This window comes from Bombyx mandarina, chromosome 15 (assembly GCF_030267445.1).
Source record: "Bombyx mandarina strain Sakado chromosome 15, ASM3026744v2".
Classification (NCBI taxonomy): Eukaryota; Metazoa; Arthropoda; class Insecta; order Lepidoptera; family Bombycidae; genus Bombyx; species Bombyx mandarina.
The window spans coordinates 9,355,993-9,374,053 of record NC_143221.1 but is presented as its reverse complement, the minus strand read 5'-3'; the positions used below and the strand labels follow the sequence as shown (position 1 = coordinate 9,374,053).

Here is an 18,061-nt window from a genome sequence, read left to right as displayed (position 1 = left end):
GGTTTTTCTTAACTACCGTAGCTCCAACCAGCGAACTCACATTCCACATCGTATTCAGGGGCTTGCAGAGCCCATCTTGATACTAGAGAGGGGAATTTCATTTGTTACGGTTGTCCTATCCGAAACCGGAGCTCATAAATAAAAAAAATACATGATGGGGCTACCGACACGTATGGGACTGTTGCCCCACTTCTAGCACTTAGAACATGAATTATGGAGTTACGTAGGAAAATAGGAAGGATACCGGTACGCGAAACGAATGAAGTTATTGTTATTGTTACTCGAGGAAGCCATATTTTATGCATAATAGCCGAGCAGATCTTTAACATTAGAATCCTATGACTAAAATAGAATGAATATATTTAACTATTCTTCATATATTCACATGAAAAATATCTTGCGGATCACAATTTAAAGTGTTATTATTAAGAGTAATTTAGCACCATTATATTTTGTTTCGTTTATTTTTTTTTTGCAGTCAGTAGCGCGGGGATATAAGTAAAGTAAAGTGATGAACTTACGCGAGAACTTTTCCATCGTATTCAAGGAACCGTCGGAGCGGATCATCCCGGGGCTTCGCTCGCTTTGGAGTCTGCACAGATTTCCATCTTTCCTTCACTGTATAGGGATCAACTGGTAAATCTTCCTCTTTCGACAACTCTACACCTTGAGATTCGAGCCATTCCTATGACATAAAAATATATCGGTTAGATGACGTCCCATACTGCTACTTACCTATAATGTTTAAGTGACTCCGTTCGAGCTATCATCTGTTTTGGGTTTTTCATATTTTACCATATGCCATTTTAGCCATATGGCTGTTAATTATTCCTCAATAAATAATGAAACGCCATTTAAATTCGGAGAACGGTATGGCAGAACTTACTCGTACGGAAACATGCTTCAGAGATTATTTGTTTGTTCTATAGGAAACACGTAATTACTCAGGAGGAACATCTTTGCCGCGCGACACGTACCTACATAAATATATATGGGCGCAAACGCCACTATTGGCAATAATTAACATAATAATATATAGTTTAGTTTATTCTATGTTATTGTTTATTTATTATTAGCAAGATGGAACTATTATTCTACCATATTTAATAATTAGCAGACACTGTTTCGATCTTAAGATGTTCAGAATATGTTTAATGTTTATATTATTGTTTAAAAACACAAATCACTTATAAATAATTAAATATGAATAAAGCATAAATATTAATAATAATTTATATTATAATTAACAGTAATAATTTAATTAAGTATTGTAATTGTTATTCAATGATGTTGTTGGCGCCATCTATTATTAGGCTGGATTTTATCAATGTTAGTTTATATTATTAGTTAAAAGTAGGTAATTCATGTGAAATAAATTAATGTCAGTCATGTAAAAATCACTAAAATATTTATTGTGAATATAAAACTATATTTTGTGAATTGTTTCGCAGTAATTTCATTTGTTTGTATAAAAGAAGTTGTAGTTTCTATAACCATCACAAAATGGCTAAATGTGTAAAAACTAAGACGTAGCGTTTTTCTAATAAAATAGTAATGTTAAAGTTTTATAGAATTATTAAGTTTTATAGTATTTTGATTGTCCAAGACCTTATGTGTGTAAGCTCTGGCTTAACGCCGACATATACATACTTTACTAATTATACATACGTGTTATCTTTTAAAAGAGTGATATCGTCCTCATTCATTACGTAAAGTTTGTTCCGAAGATGGTGATTTTTCGGTACTATTACCAGATTAGTATTTCATTAATAGTGAATTTTTTTTGCTTGATTCACATTTGACTACGACTTGAAAACGATTGTAGTTCTTATCTTAACTATACATACAGTTTTGTATTGTGTTATTTTGATGTAGCGAATATCTGCCTCCGTGGCGCAATTGGCTAGCGCGTTCGGCTGTTAACCGAAAGGTTGGTGGTTCGAGCCCACCCGGGGGCGTTTCGTTTTTATAAATTAAATCCTCTAACTCAGTGATTCTCAACCTTTTTTTTGTTGCGGCACATATTTAACGATTTCAAGATTTGGCGGCACACAAAAAAAAAAGATAAAAATTATTTACTTACTACAAACACACTGCATAAATAGTTTATAAAAAAAAATTAATATACGAAATAAACTAAAATATACTTTTTTTTTGTGGATTTAAATATGTATTCATGTTTAAAATATTTTTCTTTTAAAATGATATAATTTAATAATATTAACATTATTATATATTCGCAAAATTTGGCGGCACACTTTTGAAATTTGGCGGCACACAAAAGTGCCGCGGAACAGTGGTTGAGAATCACTGCTCTAACTAATCTGTAATCCGATAAACAACACATTTCAGTGATATTCCGATCGAATATCCAATTAAAGAAATCTTTGTGCCGTTATAAACATAAGAAACGTGATTTGGCCGTTTTTTTTTTTTAAATTTATCATGCCAATAATGAGGTACACATATTATACTTGAAATAGTTGCCGTCCTTTATATGCAGTAATAGAAAAAAAAACCGCTTTAATTGATCGCTTCATTGATCAAGCGGTTAGTGACCCTAACTACGATATCATTCGAATCAGAGTCGGTTTTCGGGTCTAAATATATCCTTATTTTGGGTATTTTATTCTGGTAGGTATTACACACGAGAAAATCCCGACTTCGGTAAAATTTATTTATTTAAATGACAAAATTATGTTTAAACAATATTTTCGTAGTACACGTAGTACCTATATGTTTGTTAGGAGTTTTTACTAAACCCTAAATCAATTATAGTAGAACTGTCATTGGTTAAAAAATTAAGCAAATATAAATTAACAAATGAAATTGGTAACAATAGCTTCAATCGATAATTTGAAAAAAATCATAGGTAGTTATACATTTTATTAAAGTCGCAAGACCTACCTAATGATTGGTTAGCATTGGGTGTTTTAGAATATTTTTTTCATGTAATAATTTGTACACTATCGCAGGTAATTTATTCATTTTAAGTATATTAGTCTATGATATCTGTAGCAACAAAATTAATGAGTGTGCCTAGGGCAAATATTGAATACATTTTTATATTATTTGCGCAGTTGTATGAACCGACTAACGACCTGCTTGATGTTTTAAATGACAATGTAAATAAAACAAGGTACATCTTACCAAAACTTTAAAAACCGAATAATAAGTAAACTATGTAATACACACAACATAGTATCGACATATTATTTATTATATAGCTATCAATATTTGACGTAAGATAAATAAGCCGTCAAATTAAGTTACAGCCCATAGACTTCAGAGTAAAAGGATGTAAAAAACAAAGCCCTTCTGAGGCAACCGGATGAGAAGATAAGACCAATGAGTTTGTTTCGCGATTCTTATCATGACTGCGGCTCTTTACTACAGTACCGGGAGAGTCCATTCTAATAAGGTTTACATCCAAAAATGGAATCGAACAGGTAAATGACAGCTGGACCGCAACAACTTGGCTAAGTCATTTTAAGTTTAATGTTTGTCCAATGATCCAAATTTAACTATAATCACTGATAATACTGAAGAACAAACAGAGGATAAAACGGTATCAATTTAAGGTTTGTACTTTTTGAAAGAAAAAAAACCGTGTTGTATTGTGCTTTTTACTGATTACAGCAAATCTTGTCTAAAGCTACCAAATAAACAGACAAGCGATACACATAGAAGTAAATAGAAGTAAAATGGTACTCAAACAATTCTATTTTTTCTCCGATCTAAGTACAATATCTCTAAAAACATTTACGAATTATTAAATATCATCTTTTTCTTCTTTTTTTTCCTATCTATTCTAGTAGCCTCGTGGGGTTATTCTAGATTCGCCGAGCTAGTAGGTGAGCTCACGGGACTGAAACCGAGAGTGTTGCTAACACTGGCCCTAGCAAAAGCAGTGCTTCGCGGAATCTACCACCGGATCGAAAACGCGACCGACTGATAAGATCCTGCGAGAAAATCAGTGGGCTTAAACACCATATTGATTAATAAGTCTTGTATGTGTTCAAGTCAGAGTACGTTTACGCTTTGAGTAGTAGTTCCATTTTTCCAAGGAGAAATGTGAAAGGTATCATATAGGTGTAGGCCTACCATACGGTGTAGGCTTTCGTTTAATATTAATTAACATTTATATAACATCAAAAAATTTCACAGATAAACAGTTCATAAGCAACCATTATTACACATTTAAACCTGAAGAAACACAAAATTAATAAAATAAAATAAATCATGCAACATCGCTCCTCGCGTTCCCGCCAAAAAGTCCTTCACGATATGAGTTGAAACTAGTAGTAGGTAGGTATGTAGTATTCAGGCTAATAATAAGATCATACCGAAATTGTACACAGATTATATAAAAATGTAGGCTAAAGTGGCTGTTCGAACAAAGTTCACGAATAAAGGCAAGAACAAACAAAGTTAAAAAATATGTGTTTAAAATATTGGTAAATATTTTTTTTTCGTGATAACGTCTTATAAATCGATGAGCACCAGATGCACGCACGAAAAAGTGTCACGTTCCGCCTGAGCTTGAGCGTGCAAGCAAGAGCGCGGAACATACGTTAGAGAGGCACGATCGGCCCAATCGTTATCTTTATCGAAAAAAATGTAATTTTCAATGAACTCCTTTGTACTATACAAAATAATGATAATTCAGTGATAATAATTCAATTCAAATTTGCGAACAAACAAAGTTAAAAAATATGTGTTTAAAATATTGGTAAATATTTTTTTTTCGTGATAACGTCTTATAAATCGATGAGCACCAGATGCACGCACGAAAAAGTGTCACGTTCCGCCTGAGCTTGAGCGTGCAAGCAAGAGCGCGGAACATACGATAGAGAGGCACGATCGGCCCAATCGTTGACTTTATCGAAAAAAATGTAATTTTCAATGAACTCCTTTGTACTATACAAAATAATGATAATTCAGTGATAATAATTCAATTCAAATTTGCGTAATTACTGGTGGTAGGACCTCTTGTTGGACGCAATTACACAAGCTTGTAAAATATTTAATGAGAATTTGTTTATAATATCAATTTATTTTAGAAGACAATTTTGCTATTATAAGCTATATAGGCACTTACTTCAAATTTTTAAATTACATATTACGATAAATCAAATTTATCAACTTAAATTTTTGAATAATTTTCAAAACATAACATTGATTACTTACTCTTTTATATTATTTTTATATAATTTATTTACAAAATAATATTACTACATTTGTTTAAGTAGGTTCATACATATAAAGAGCGTAAATCACGCAGCATCATGTTTTCATAATTAAAGTGTAATAAGTGAACTTTGAACACACAGTAAAGTGACATGATAATTTTGTTTTTACTTACATCTCACATTTGCTTTGACACATCTCAAACTAAAAATGAATAAAAGAGGCAATGACTAAAGAACATATCAATAAAATACAGTAGTGTTTAACCTATACTAGTATCAAATTGAATGGCACATACTTTTAGTTCTTGAAATTTTACCCATTCGTATTTTGTTAGTTGAACATACTAGACGTCACGTAGTAAAACCTGTAGTAGAAAGTGTAAACGAGTGCGTTTATAAAATGGTGTCATTAACGTTAAATAATCCTGTCGTGCAAGCATATATCGTGCATTCTGCGATATTAGCCCTCAAGTTATTATCACTAACAGTTCTTACAGCACTAGCACGTATGACACGAAGAATATTTGCTAATCCAGAGGATGCGAAAATGCTCAGAAGAGGAAAGGTCAAGTACGATGACCCTATCGTTGAGAGAATTCGCCGAGCCCACTTGAACGATTTGGAGAATATTCCGGCATTTTGGATACTCGGAGCGTTTTATGTGACTACTGGACCGGCAGCAACATTCGCAACGCTTCTTTTCCGATTGTTTACCGTGTTCCGTATTCTGCACACCATCGTTTACGCTGTTATTCCATTACCTCAGCCTTCAAGAGCTATAGCTTTCGGCATACCTTACATCATAATGCTGTACATGGGTATCCAAGTAATCCTGTATTATGTCACAGCAATGTAAAGACTTTTAGTGAAAATACTGACTGTGACCTTCCTGCATTTATTTATTGTTTGGGTTTTGTGCATACTAAATTCGAATACACCATATGGTCTGTTAACTGTAAGAACCTGTTTTCCAATGTGCCTCGAGTCGCGACCGACCACAGGTTATCGCATGTACCTATATCAACACAATGTTACTATATCTGTAGATAAATCGTGACTCGGCGTTATAGCTGTTGTATAATTCAACTTCATTCGGACGGAAATATCCGAGTTGTCAACATTGTGTTGTTATCGGCTGTCGTCGTATCTAACCTACAAAACATAAAGTATGGTGTCCATTAATCTCAGTGATCCTGCCGTGCAATCGTACATTTTATATTCGGGTATTTTGGGTTTAAAATTATTGGCCGTTACAATATTAACCGGCAGAGTGCGTTACGCTAAAAAAGTGTTTGCAAATGAAGAGGACGCGAAGCGCACAAAGGGCAAGGTGAAGTACGATGACCCCGACGTTGAACGAGTGAGACGCGCTCACTTGAACGATCTCGAGAACATTCCAGTGTTTTGGGTGCTTGGGGCGCTCTATCTTACAACAGCACCTGAGGCTGCCTGGGCAACTCTGCTGTTTCGAGTGTACACAGCTGGACGAATACTTCACACTATTGTGTACGCAGTAAAACCATTACCTCAACCGGCGCGAGGAATCGCCTTCGGTATTCCTTTCATAATTACTGTCTACATGGGTTTCAAAGTAGTTACACATTTTATAACTGCTTTGTAGCAATATATTTGGTATGTTTCGACTGTGAAATGATTTTTTTTATTAAATGGTTGAAGTAAATACGGTTCGTTTCTTTTTACTAGATACTGTATATATACAATATTTATAAGTAACTTATGCTTTGGAAATGGAATCTTACATTACGATGCAAAATTTAATAAATTAATCAAAATTTGATAAACAAAATTTAGATTTCGAGAACAATCAATGGCTGGCGATGAATAGCTAAAATTACGGGAAAGACAACATTGTAAGAATAAACCAAATATGGAATTTCTTCAAAGTCTTGAAAATCACTACTGAGAGTGTAATAGTATCCTAAAAATAAAAACTAAAGCAGATTAATTTCGGGTTAAAGATATTCTTTATTCTCAAAAGAATTACATAAATTCACTTAAATGAGAACATTAAAATAGTTACAATTAATTCAGATCGTGCAGTACATGACAATAATTTACAGTAACAACATGCGATGCTATGCTATAAACAATACATTTAACAAAAACTATAAAGATTATTATTTTCTTAAAATGTATAAACAGGGTAGATTACCACAGCATTAATTTACTATTTATATCCTGGACAAGAATGATAGTATCTACGCATGGCATATTTACTGGGTATTTATTTGCTGGACAACACATTTTACTTGTGATTTTAAAGTTTTCCGTATTTTAGTTTATAATATGGGAAAAAGAGCCTTAGTACTGACTCAATGTTCCGTTTGCCATAAACATATTTTTTTTGAAAACGACTTTCTAAGTTTGGTTGTATTCGAAAACCCATTCAATGGGTTTACGACGGCCATTCGTTTTGCATTATTGCTCTGTTATTGCGGAGGAGTCGCATCGTGAATTTAAAACCCCGCTGATAATTGCGCTGAAACAGTTAATAAATCGCTAAACGTATTGTTCCTCGTAACGAGCTCATTTCGATACTTTTGTATTGGATTGGCCGGTAATAAAATGTAATGTAACCATAACAAAACCGATTACCTATTTATGAGCACGTTATAAACGCCTACACCGCCAGCAAAAACGTCACCATAATATATATGGGCGCAAACGCCACTGTTGGCAATAATTAACATAATAATATATAGTTTAGTTTATTATATGTTAATATTTGTTTATTGTTAGCAACAAAACTGTTATTCTACCATATTTAATAATTAGCAGACACTGTTTTGATGTGAAAATGTTCAGAATATGTTTAATGTTTATATTATTGTTTAAAAACACAAATGACTGTATAAATGATTAAATATGAATAAAGCATAAATATTAATAATAATTTATATTATAATTAACAGTACTAATAATTTAATTAAGTATTGTAATTGTTATGCAATGATGTTGTTGGCGCCATCTATTATTAGGCTGGATAATAACAATGTTAGTTAATATTACTTAAAAGTAATTCATGTAAATTAAATTAAATGTGAGTCATGTAAAATCACTAAAATATGTATTTTGAATATTAAGCTATGTTTTGTGAATTGTTTCGCAGTAATTACATTTGTTTGTATAAAAGAAGTTGTAGTTGCTATAACCAACACAAAATGGCTAATTGTGTAAAAACCACTGAATAACTCAGGCGTGGCTTTTTGTTGTAAACAAGTAATGTTAAAGTTTTATAGAATTGTATTGTATTTTCATTGTAAAAGAAGTTATGTGTGTAAATCCTGGCTTAACGCCGACATCAGAAGTGGGATCACAGCCCCAAAATTAATCGTAAGCCTCCGAATGAAGTAGCCCACTGTTGAACTAGTGATGGGTCTCCCAACCTGTATTAAAAAGGCGAAAAGTGATGATAGCTGCAAATGCTGTACCCTTGTAGTGGCATTATAACTTTTATTTGCCGCCGTTCAGCTCCGATGAGGGCGTGACATCAAGACCGATGCGGAAATGTGGACGAAACTATCATGAAGCTAATTGTTTCATCGCATGAACATCGAGTTCAAAAGAGCAAGCAAGACATAAGCCGATATCTGGTCTTTGTATTGAACCGCATTGGAGCAAGTGAGGGACGAACTGATCCATGCATTCAGTAAAGTTGTGGATATTTAAAATGAGTTCTAGACCGTGGATGTTTTGGAAAAGCTACTGACGCTGAGATGGTAAAAATACTGATTTCAGGTATTTATCTTAAATTTATTCGATCCAAGTTACTGAGAAATACGCTGTGGTATGTATTTCGCTTCCTAAATAATATCGATTCTAAAAACGTTCCGAAAGCGTCAAATTGAAAATATTCTGTAAATATAATGTTAATAATCTAAACATAACTCAGTTTTATCACAATCACATAATGATTCCTTCAGTTTTCGTGGCACTTTTAGTAACACTAAGGTTTTAAATGTGGTTACTGCGTCACTTGCGTCATTTCGAGGAAAGTTGTTACCGCCGTCAAGATGACAAACGTATCACCACAAATAAGACTTCAATCATTGCAGATCTAGTTTAGTAAGCTAAACAACTTCATGTAAAGTTTTTGAGCATAAGGGGTCAACTGATTTCAAAACAAAGCATTGTGACTTTTAATGGAGAAAAATACTAGAACTGTTATAGAATTTCATATGGTAATCATAATCATATGGTAATACTGACAGTCTTGCTGACATCCTAATAGGTTTTAATCTTTTAAAAATAACTGTTCTCAGTGTTGCACTCTTTGAAGAGAACTTATCTATTTTTATAAGTTTCTATCTAGTGAATGCTCAAGTTTGGAGTCATTATTCAATCATCATGTAACTTTGGCAAATCAGTTCTCATAGATGGTAATCAGGCAGATAAAAGTTGGATTTGAAATAATTAATTTGGATAGGACAGTACAACGCTGTACTTACTGTATGTCTCCTGTTTATTGCGAGGAGGTCAAGCATATTACAATAAAAATAAACATAAACTTGTAATAAAATGCCATAATAAGAGACAGCTCATCCCTGTTCAGCAGCTCCATATTATTACTTTTCCTTTCATAATTATTTATTTTTGGATGAGTGGGTGATTAACTCTCTGCACCCTAGGTTTCTAGTGGGGATGCCACTTTATTATTAGTCAAGAAAAAGGATTGCACAGATCTCTGTATTGATTTCTGATTTCAAAATCTTAGTTACATTTTTGGAACCCTGTCACTTTTAAAAAATTCACCAAGATAAAAGATAATTCAGGAGTTTTAAAAACTTGTGAACAGTATGAAATTCAGTACCACATTATTGCAAAGAGAGCGAGCATGGTCAACAGGCATGCTGAACTATTGATGGGTTATTATAAATGTCACATGTTTGTAAAATATAATTTAATAAGCTCTAACAGGCAGCTTTAAGAATCACAGTTGATTAAAAGCTACAGCACAAAAATAAAACAAAAATGCAGAGGCATTAGGAGGATGATGTTCCCTACCTGCCATTAAAATAAAGCCAATTGGAAATGGTCCGCTGAATGATGAATTAGGGGAAGTTGAATCAGCTGGTGAGAAATGGATGGACGAGCGGTCTCTGCCATCCAATGTGTTTTGATAAAGGTAAAGGTAAAGGTTTGGTAATGGTAAAGGTTTGATACAGGTAAATCTATCCTGTTAATGTCAGAGGATGCTGATAACTGAAAAATTGACCGTATGGGCAGAGAGATTTGTTCTGCTGTAAAATGATTTATAATTTGTTAAAGTGTCTACTTTTATTTTCCTATCCAATTATCCTTCCTAAAACGCTGGCCGGCCACCATGCGCATCCTTAATCCTGGTCTTGTTGGCTAGATCCCGTATGGGTGATGCCTTATGAGTTGGCTAGATCCCGTATGGGTGATGCCTTATGAGTTGGCTAGATCCCGTATGGGTGATGCCTTATGAGTTGGCTAGATCTCGTATGGGTGATGCCTTGTGAGTTGGCTAGATCCCGTATGGGTGATGCCTTATGAGTTGGCTAGATCCCGAATGGGTGATGCCTTGTGGGTTGGCTAGATCCCGAATGGGTGATGCCTTATGAGTTGGCTAGATCCCGTATGGGTGATGCCTTATGAGTTGGCTAGATCCCGTATGGGTGATGCCTTATGAGTTGGCTAGATCTCGTATGGGTGATGCCTTGTGAGTTGGCTAGATCCCGTATGTGTGATGCCTTATGAGTTGGCTAGATCCCGAATGGGTGATGCCTTGTGGGTTGGCTAGATCCCGAGTGGGTGATGCCTTATGAGTTGGCTAGATCCCGAATGGGTGATGCCTTGTGGATTGGCTAGATCCCAAGTGGGTGATGCCTTGTGAGTTGGCTAGATCCCGAATGGGTGATGCCGAGTGTGTTGGCTAGATCCCGTAAGGGTGATGCCTGGTAAGTGGGCTAGATCCTGTAAGGGTGATGGCTTGCGAGTTAACTAGACCCGTATGGGTGATGCTTTGTGTGTTTGGTAAATCCCGTTGGGTAATCCTCTTGTGTGTTAGCTAGATCTCGTAAGGGTGAATGTGCTTTGTGTGTTGGGTAGATGCCAGTAGGGGATATGCCTTGTTTACTGTTATGTGAAATGCTAAAACAGCGCAAGGGACGCGCTGGAATCAGTATGGCCGTATGGGCGCAAACGCCACTGTTGGCAATAATTAACATAATAATATATAGTTTAGTTTATTATATGTTAATATTTGTTTATTGTTAGCAACAAAACTGTTATTCTACCATATTTAATAATTAGCAGACACTGTTTTGATGTGAAAATGTTCAGAATATGTTTAATGTTTATATTATTGTTTAAAAACACAAATGACTGTATAAATGATTAAATATGAATAAAGCATAAATATTAATAATAATTTATATTATAATTAACAGTACTAATAATTTAATTAAGTATTGTAATTGTTATGCAATGATGTTGTTGGCGCCATCTATTATTAGGCTGGATAATAACAATGTTAGTTAATATTACTTAAAAGTAATTCATGTAAATTAAATTAAATGTGAGTCATGTAAAATCACTAAAATATGTATTTTGAATATTAAGCTATGTTTTGTGAATTGTTTCGCAGTAATTACATTTGTTTGTATAAAAGAAGTTGTAGTTGCTATAACCAACACAAAATGGCTAATTGTGTAAAAACCACTGAATAACTCAGGCGTGGCTTTTTGTTGTAAACAAGTAATGTTAAAGTTTTATAGAATTGTATTGTATTTTCATTGTAAAAGAAGTTATGTGTGTAAATCCTGGCTTAACGCCGACATATACCTAGAGACCAAATAATGACAATCTGGAAAGAGGTGTGTATATATCCAATCTTGGAAGTGGGTGGCTAGTAAGACTAGGAAATAAGCGTGGTATGCCCAAAACACAATAACGGTGTATCTGTAATGCGCTATGTAAATAAATTTTTTACCAAACCATTTTGCTCAAATAAATTCGAGTCTAACCTTGCAATATACATTTAATAAGTATCGATTTTATTAATAATGCTTTTACCTCATTCGTCATAACAAGAAACAATTTTTTTTCCGTACCTATGCTAATAGCCTTGAGAGGCTATTTCAGCTTCGCCTTGACGTGTAGGTGAGCTCACGAGGTTCAAACCGGGATTGTTGCTAACACTGGCCCTAGCAAGAGCGGTGCTTCGCAAAATCCACCACTGGATCGGAAACGCGACCCACTGAGAATCTCAGTGGGCTGTGTCTATTACTCGTCGAGACCTTCGAGACGGATTCGGCGAGGACAGTGAGTGACCAGCAAGAACCAATGTGAACATGATTATCATCAAGCTTATCATATAGCTGAGCCACCCACTTTAGGTTTTTCCTTTTTTTTCTTTTCTTTTTTTGTATCTTTTTTTTTAATGTAAAAGGCAATAAATTGTTTTATTATTATTATTATCTACTATTACTTATCAATCTATTTGAGTAGAGAAGTTCATGGACCACTTGCTTTGAATTAAGGCTACACACAGCACTTGAAAGTTTCAATGCAATAGAATATAATAGGATAGTAGTTAAGTACCTCCCTCGAGAAGGTATATTTTATACTGTTCCTATTTGATTATGGTTCGTTTAGTTCCCGAATGTGAGCTGAGTTGTTTTGAACACATTTTTGCTCATTTTGAAATTAGATTTGTATAGTCACCTGGTTTTAGTTTGATCGACAAAATTGTAAATCGTCCAAACTATGAAAATAATTTACTAATTCTACTCGAGTTGCAACATAAAAAATCACTGTTACATTTTATTTTCGGGTTCATGTACAGTTTCCGTCATTACAGACCATGATGTTATGTTCAAAACATCGGAAATAATTTAATATATAAAATGCTGCGAGATTAAACTGTAGAAGCAGAAGACATCCCGAGTTGTGTAGATACATATTTTGTGTTAAGATAGACCTATTAAATTTAGTATCTTTAACTAAATTAAGTCTTGTTAAAAAGAAATATGGTTGATTTTAACTTAGCACCATAATAACCACTCCGAGCTTTTGTTATCTATGGACCAGCTGCGAGTTGTGACCTTGAATGCGAATCGAAGTAACCAAACAACCATACGGCAGCAATAATATTCCGTTTTTAAATTATTGTACAGAAAATACAGTGTCAATAATACAGTTTCTAAGTAAGTTTGGCTGTGGCCTTTTGCAAATTAATTTATTTAAGCATCGAAGCGGTAAGTAAATACCTATTGTAGGTTATGTTGTCAACGTTTTGTTATTTGTTTTGTATGTGTTATACCATTGATTTAAATATACTTATATTTCAACTCTCTGCGTTATACACAATACGACAGTAGTTTACATTTATTTTATCAATCTTAAAAACTGACTCAAACTTTCAAAACATTTTATAATCACTAATAATCACTTTACAGTGTCCTAGTCCTAGTTCACGATCGTAATAGAACCAATACTTAGGTACCTACTTGAATTAATGTGATTTGTTGTGAAGTATATTTTGCATTTTGTGTTTAATATTAGTTCTATAAACGCTTGTCTGAAAAAGATCGATTTTTGCGATAAGACCGCCCATTGTATTGACAGTTTTATTTTATTTCGTGTTAATCATTATTGCCTGTTGTATACAACAAAAAGTAAAATAAATAAGTAAATAATATCTGTAAATACACATAAGCTATGTGTTAAAAAAATCACATACTACGATATGATAAGATCTTACATTCTCATTTTTTTCACACTACATACTGGACCAAGCTACATAAAATAACATTATTCCTATGAATACATACATATTATATCCTTTGTTCGTTCTTTTTGGAATTGTCAAAAATCAACGAAATCTGGATCGAAATGTAAGAAAGACTGAGACAAAGAATAGATCCAGCTAAGTAACTTTTTGTTTTAAGCCTGTGTATTTATAAATAAAAATTAAAAACTAGTTTGTATAACCTGTGTCGACAAACAACTGTTTAAAAAGGGGACTTTTGGCGGGAACGCGAGGAATCAAGTTGTGTGATTTGTTTTATTTTGTCTATTTAGTGTTTCTTCAGGTTTAAATGTGTAATAACGGTGGTTTATTAACTGTTTAATATCTGTGAAAGTGCACAAATGTGGGAAAATGAAACAAAGCCGCTGGACGTAACTTCTCGGGATCCTCCAAAAAGTCCACTGAAAAATCTTAGTAAATGACCACCATTTTACTGAGATTAGATTTCATCTCATATCATTTCATCTCATTTCATTTAATTTCATCCCCGTTGATTAATGTCTCAAATTAATGATCTTCATTTCATTTCATATCATTTCATTTCATTTCATTTCATTTCATTTCATATCATTTCATTTCATTTCATTTCACTCCATAAACATTTTTCAAAAATAAGGATATAAATTAAAATAAGACATGACTTAAAGGTCTTAGTTACCAAGTCATAAAATCTTGAAAAAAGCTCTATATGTCACAATCCATTTTGCTCGTAACAAAACATTAAAACTACAAATATGTATGGAAATGTAACTTGTTTAATGACTAATAATAATTAGTCAGTTATACAAGTTACATTCTCCAAGTAATTAAAAGAACTAAATTATTTTAAAAGACTCACAGAAACAGTTTAATGTTTTCGACAACGTGGCCTCGTTGTTGGAATACAAATCAGCATGCTGCCGTATATAAACAAATTTATATTCCCATCGCGTCTATGGGGCGGATTGAATGTATAGTTCATTCCACCACATTCAACTTAAGTGATTCTAAGGCGACCCAATATGGTGCTGGTAGGTTGAGGTGGAACAATAAAATGTTGAGAATCATTTATATTAATGTTAAAACACTTCACTCTCTCCTGCAGTTTAGAAATATTTAGAGCCAGTAATTTTCTACTGATTTTTACAAAATATAATACTGTATATAATACTGTTCTACATAGTCAAATAATCTTTATAATAGTTGTTATTGTCAACACGGATATTAAATATGAAAATATAAGGCTTACCTTTGTGAATAGATCGCAAGAGACTGTATGAAACACCTTTCCGTAGATACAAATGTCTTTACCAATGTCGAGATCCTTCCAGTGCCAGTATTCGCCGGCGTCATTCTTTGGAATCCTACCTCTTTTTACTAAACGACCTTGCCATAAACCCGAATTCTGCAAATTCAATAACTGTTAAACTTTGAGGCATATCGAGTATTTTAGACGGTCCCATCTTACCACAGCAACAGATTTTCCCTATTGACTTCTATTACCAAAATAACTTCCTAACCTCGGCGTTTCTCACGTCTCCTTTCCGATTTCAAAAAGCGTCTTCAGTGGTAGGGTACGGATTATTTAGCTGTATTGTGACATCACTGATGACCATGAGCAATGGTAAACACATAATAAGACCATTGTCAAGTGTAAAAAGAATAGGTACAAAAACAAACGTGTGCTAAGATAATAAACACGGCATCTTGGGATAATAACAGACATACTCCGCAAACCAAGCAAGCGCATCGTAGCTTTGCGGAACAGATAAAAAGGAACCTGGTATGACTTCATATCAAACCCTCAGTAGATCCATAAAATTTTGCTGGATTTTATTTTATAATTAAGGTTTTATTTTATAATTACTCTCTTAAAAGTAATATATTCATTAAAACAATAATACTCGTATGCACTTCATAAATTATTCACAAGCAAAATTATAAAACCTTAGGTGTATTCAATGCAAAAAAGATGGTCCCATTAAACGAAGCTGGTTGCATCTGCCGCTGGCATTCATATGGAGACAAATGCGTGCTCATTTCCTAGCTCCGTCGCAGATTCGCTATTCCTACCTTCCACTCTCAGTGCATTATTATACTTTTGTTATTTTTAAGTACGAACAACGCTAACGTGAAAAGTACAAAAGATAAATAAGACCTTGAGAAAATGCTAGTGCCATAATTGGAAATTTACAGAAACAAGACAACTAAAACATAATTATAACTAAAATTAACTAAATTTTAGTTATAATTATTTACGTTTAACTCGTTGCGGTCTGCAGCTGTTTAATAAAACAACAAAGAAAGAAGTTAGTTTACGAATACTTATTTTTAGAACATGGTCGGCCATGATATTTGCTATGAATATCAAATAGGTTAAAAATCAATACGCATAGACATTACGTACATCTTTAATATAAGTACAGGCACTGGGATTGCATTATACCGACCTGCCAATTTGAATAAACTGAACGTAAGCCCTTGAATACAATCTACATATTTGAATTTGGCCGCGAAAGTCGTTTACGAGTGACAGAAGAAATATTCGGAATCATAAATCTTTGTGGAGGAACTCATTTCAAAGGAAATTACCATTTCTAAAATGATGAATCAAAACGAAATATGAAATTTAAATTCTTTTAGCTCCGATCCATTTTTAGCGGCTTACAAAAAAATTTGTACGTAGCATGTGATTATAATCTCGTGTAGTCGCGTCGTCGCCGAAACACCGTCTTGACAAAGTGGCTTAATATTTTGGGGTAACTAAAGTAAACTATGAGATCGCACATAGTTGGAAGACGTCGGTATTTCATAATTTTAATAGTTAAAGAAATAACAAATGTCAAACCTTAATTCTGGGTTCCATGACTGTCATAGAATCATCTTCGAGGAAGTAAACAATATTGACCACTCGTACTCTATAGTTTTCATCCGGATTTTCAAACACTGGCTGTTTGAAAAATGCCGTGAAATTAAGGCAACGTTTGTCATAATGGACCCAGTGCGGCACGACTGCCGGCAACGCTGGCTGTTTCACCCGTCCATAGGTCAGAGATGGGTCATAGCTAGAAATAAAAGTACGTATAAAACAAGTTAAAGATTATTGTTCTCATCGATAAGTTCTGATAGGAAAATATCGTTTGTAACTAAGCAACACTTGTTGTTATTGTTCACTTTATCAAATTTAGTAATTATCTGAGTGATTTCAAATTAAGTCTTGTACACAAATAATTTAAAGTTACTTGATTAGTAAGTATGTCACGATATACAATAGTAAAAAAAAAAGTTAAGCAGGATTTTAGTTTTGTCTAAATAGTACAGTAGTAATTTGAACGCACGTACACATAATTTTTAATTGATTAATATTTTCATTGTATCTCATAGTCTGTGTTGTATCTATACATATACCTAGTCAGGTCATAAATTCTGTCACATGTTTAATGTAAAATAATTGAAACAAGTTAATTCATTATGTAACCATTCATATACCAAAATGAACTTAACAAAACATAGATTCTTATGACACTAAAGTTTATTCAAAATGACCTCCGTGATTTTGAATACAGGCCTTCAATCTGCGCGGCCAGTCGTCTATCGCAGCACGAACGAGGTCCATGTCAATATCGGCGGCTGCCTTAATCAAGGATGTCTTGAGTGACTCCAAATTGGGATGAGGCTTTGAGCACGCCTTTTCCTCCAAGTGTTGCCATATCTTGTAATCTAACGGATTCAAATCTGGACTGGAGGAGGGCCAGTCTTCGTGCCGGATGAAGTCAATTTCACGGTAAAGTAAAAATTTTTTACCGTAGAAGAGAGCTACAACAAACAAAATGATAAGGTGTACGCACACAGTAGTGAAGAAGCGAGCAACCGTATTCCGCGTGTCCAACGAGGTAATTTTCCATCCTCGCTCATGGTATGGTTGGAAGTTTCTTATTGGGGCTTAACAGAGGTACATTTTTGTGAGAAAGGTGTAAAAACGAATGCAGTTGTGTATCAAAATACAGTCCTGACGAACCTTGTGGAACCTGTTTCTCATACCATGTTCAATAACAGGCACTGGGTATTCCAACAAGATTCGGCGCCAGCTCAT

General features: G+C 33.9%; 4 protein-coding genes and 1 non-coding gene across 8 annotated transcripts in view; 4 read left to right on the top strand and 1 right to left on the bottom strand.

Annotated features, from left to right (window-relative positions):
* LOC114248958 (EF-hand domain-containing protein 1) overlaps window positions 1–18,061 on the bottom strand; it is a 43,540-nt gene that overhangs the window by 24,016 nt on the left and 1,463 nt on the right. The window contains exons 2-4 of the mRNA XM_028182405.2: window positions 16,817–17,033; window positions 15,218–15,373; window positions 522–685 (exon numbers count right to left, since the gene is read on the bottom strand). Of these exons, the coding sequence (XP_028038206.2) occupies window positions 522–685; window positions 15,218–15,373; window positions 16,817–17,033 (537 nt within the window). The remainder of the gene's footprint in view (window positions 1–521; window positions 686–15,217; window positions 15,374–16,816; window positions 17,034–18,061) is intronic.
* On the top strand, window positions 1,885–1,958 carry TRNAN-GUU (transfer RNA asparagine (anticodon GUU)). The gene has a single exon. It is a non-coding gene; the product is annotated as a tRNA-Asn (tRNA).
* On the top strand, window positions 5,593–6,873 carry LOC114248959 (microsomal glutathione S-transferase 1). The gene has a single exon (XM_089732942.1). It carries the CDS (start codon window positions 5,593–5,595, stop codon window positions 6,046–6,048), a length of 456 nt encoding a protein of 151 aa, XP_089589068.1. The 3' UTR covers window positions 6,049–6,873.
* LOC149501461 (microsomal glutathione S-transferase 1) lies at window positions 6,361–10,185 on the top strand. Its single transcript, XM_089732943.1, has one exon. It carries the CDS (start codon window positions 6,361–6,363, stop codon window positions 6,811–6,813), a length of 453 nt encoding a protein of 150 aa, XP_089589069.1. The 3' UTR covers window positions 6,814–10,185.
* Window positions 10,862–18,061, top strand: part of LOC114248952 (uncharacterized) — a 120,324-nt gene continuing 113,124 nt past the window's right edge. The window contains exon 1 of one of the 4 annotated variants that reach the window (XM_089732935.1): window positions 10,862–12,052. Coding sequence is in view for 3 of the 4 variants with exons in the window: in XM_028182391.2 (XP_028038192.2) it covers window positions 13,288–13,435 (148 nt within the window). In the remaining variant the exon portion in view is untranslated. Of the gene's footprint in view, window positions 12,053–13,153; window positions 13,436–18,061 lie in introns of those variants that run through there. The other 3 variants (XM_028182391.2, XM_028182392.2, XM_089732936.1) reach the window with 3 other exon arrangements.

Bases quoted from the DNA above. Each gene is read 5' to 3' on its own strand.
- LOC114248959 (XM_089732942.1), top strand. From the start codon at position 5,593: ATGGTGTCATTAACGTTAAATAATCCTGTCGTGCAAGCATATATCGTG.
- LOC149501461 (XM_089732943.1), top strand. From the start codon at position 6,361: ATGGTGTCCATTAATCTCAGTGATCCTGCCGTGCAATCGTACATTTTA.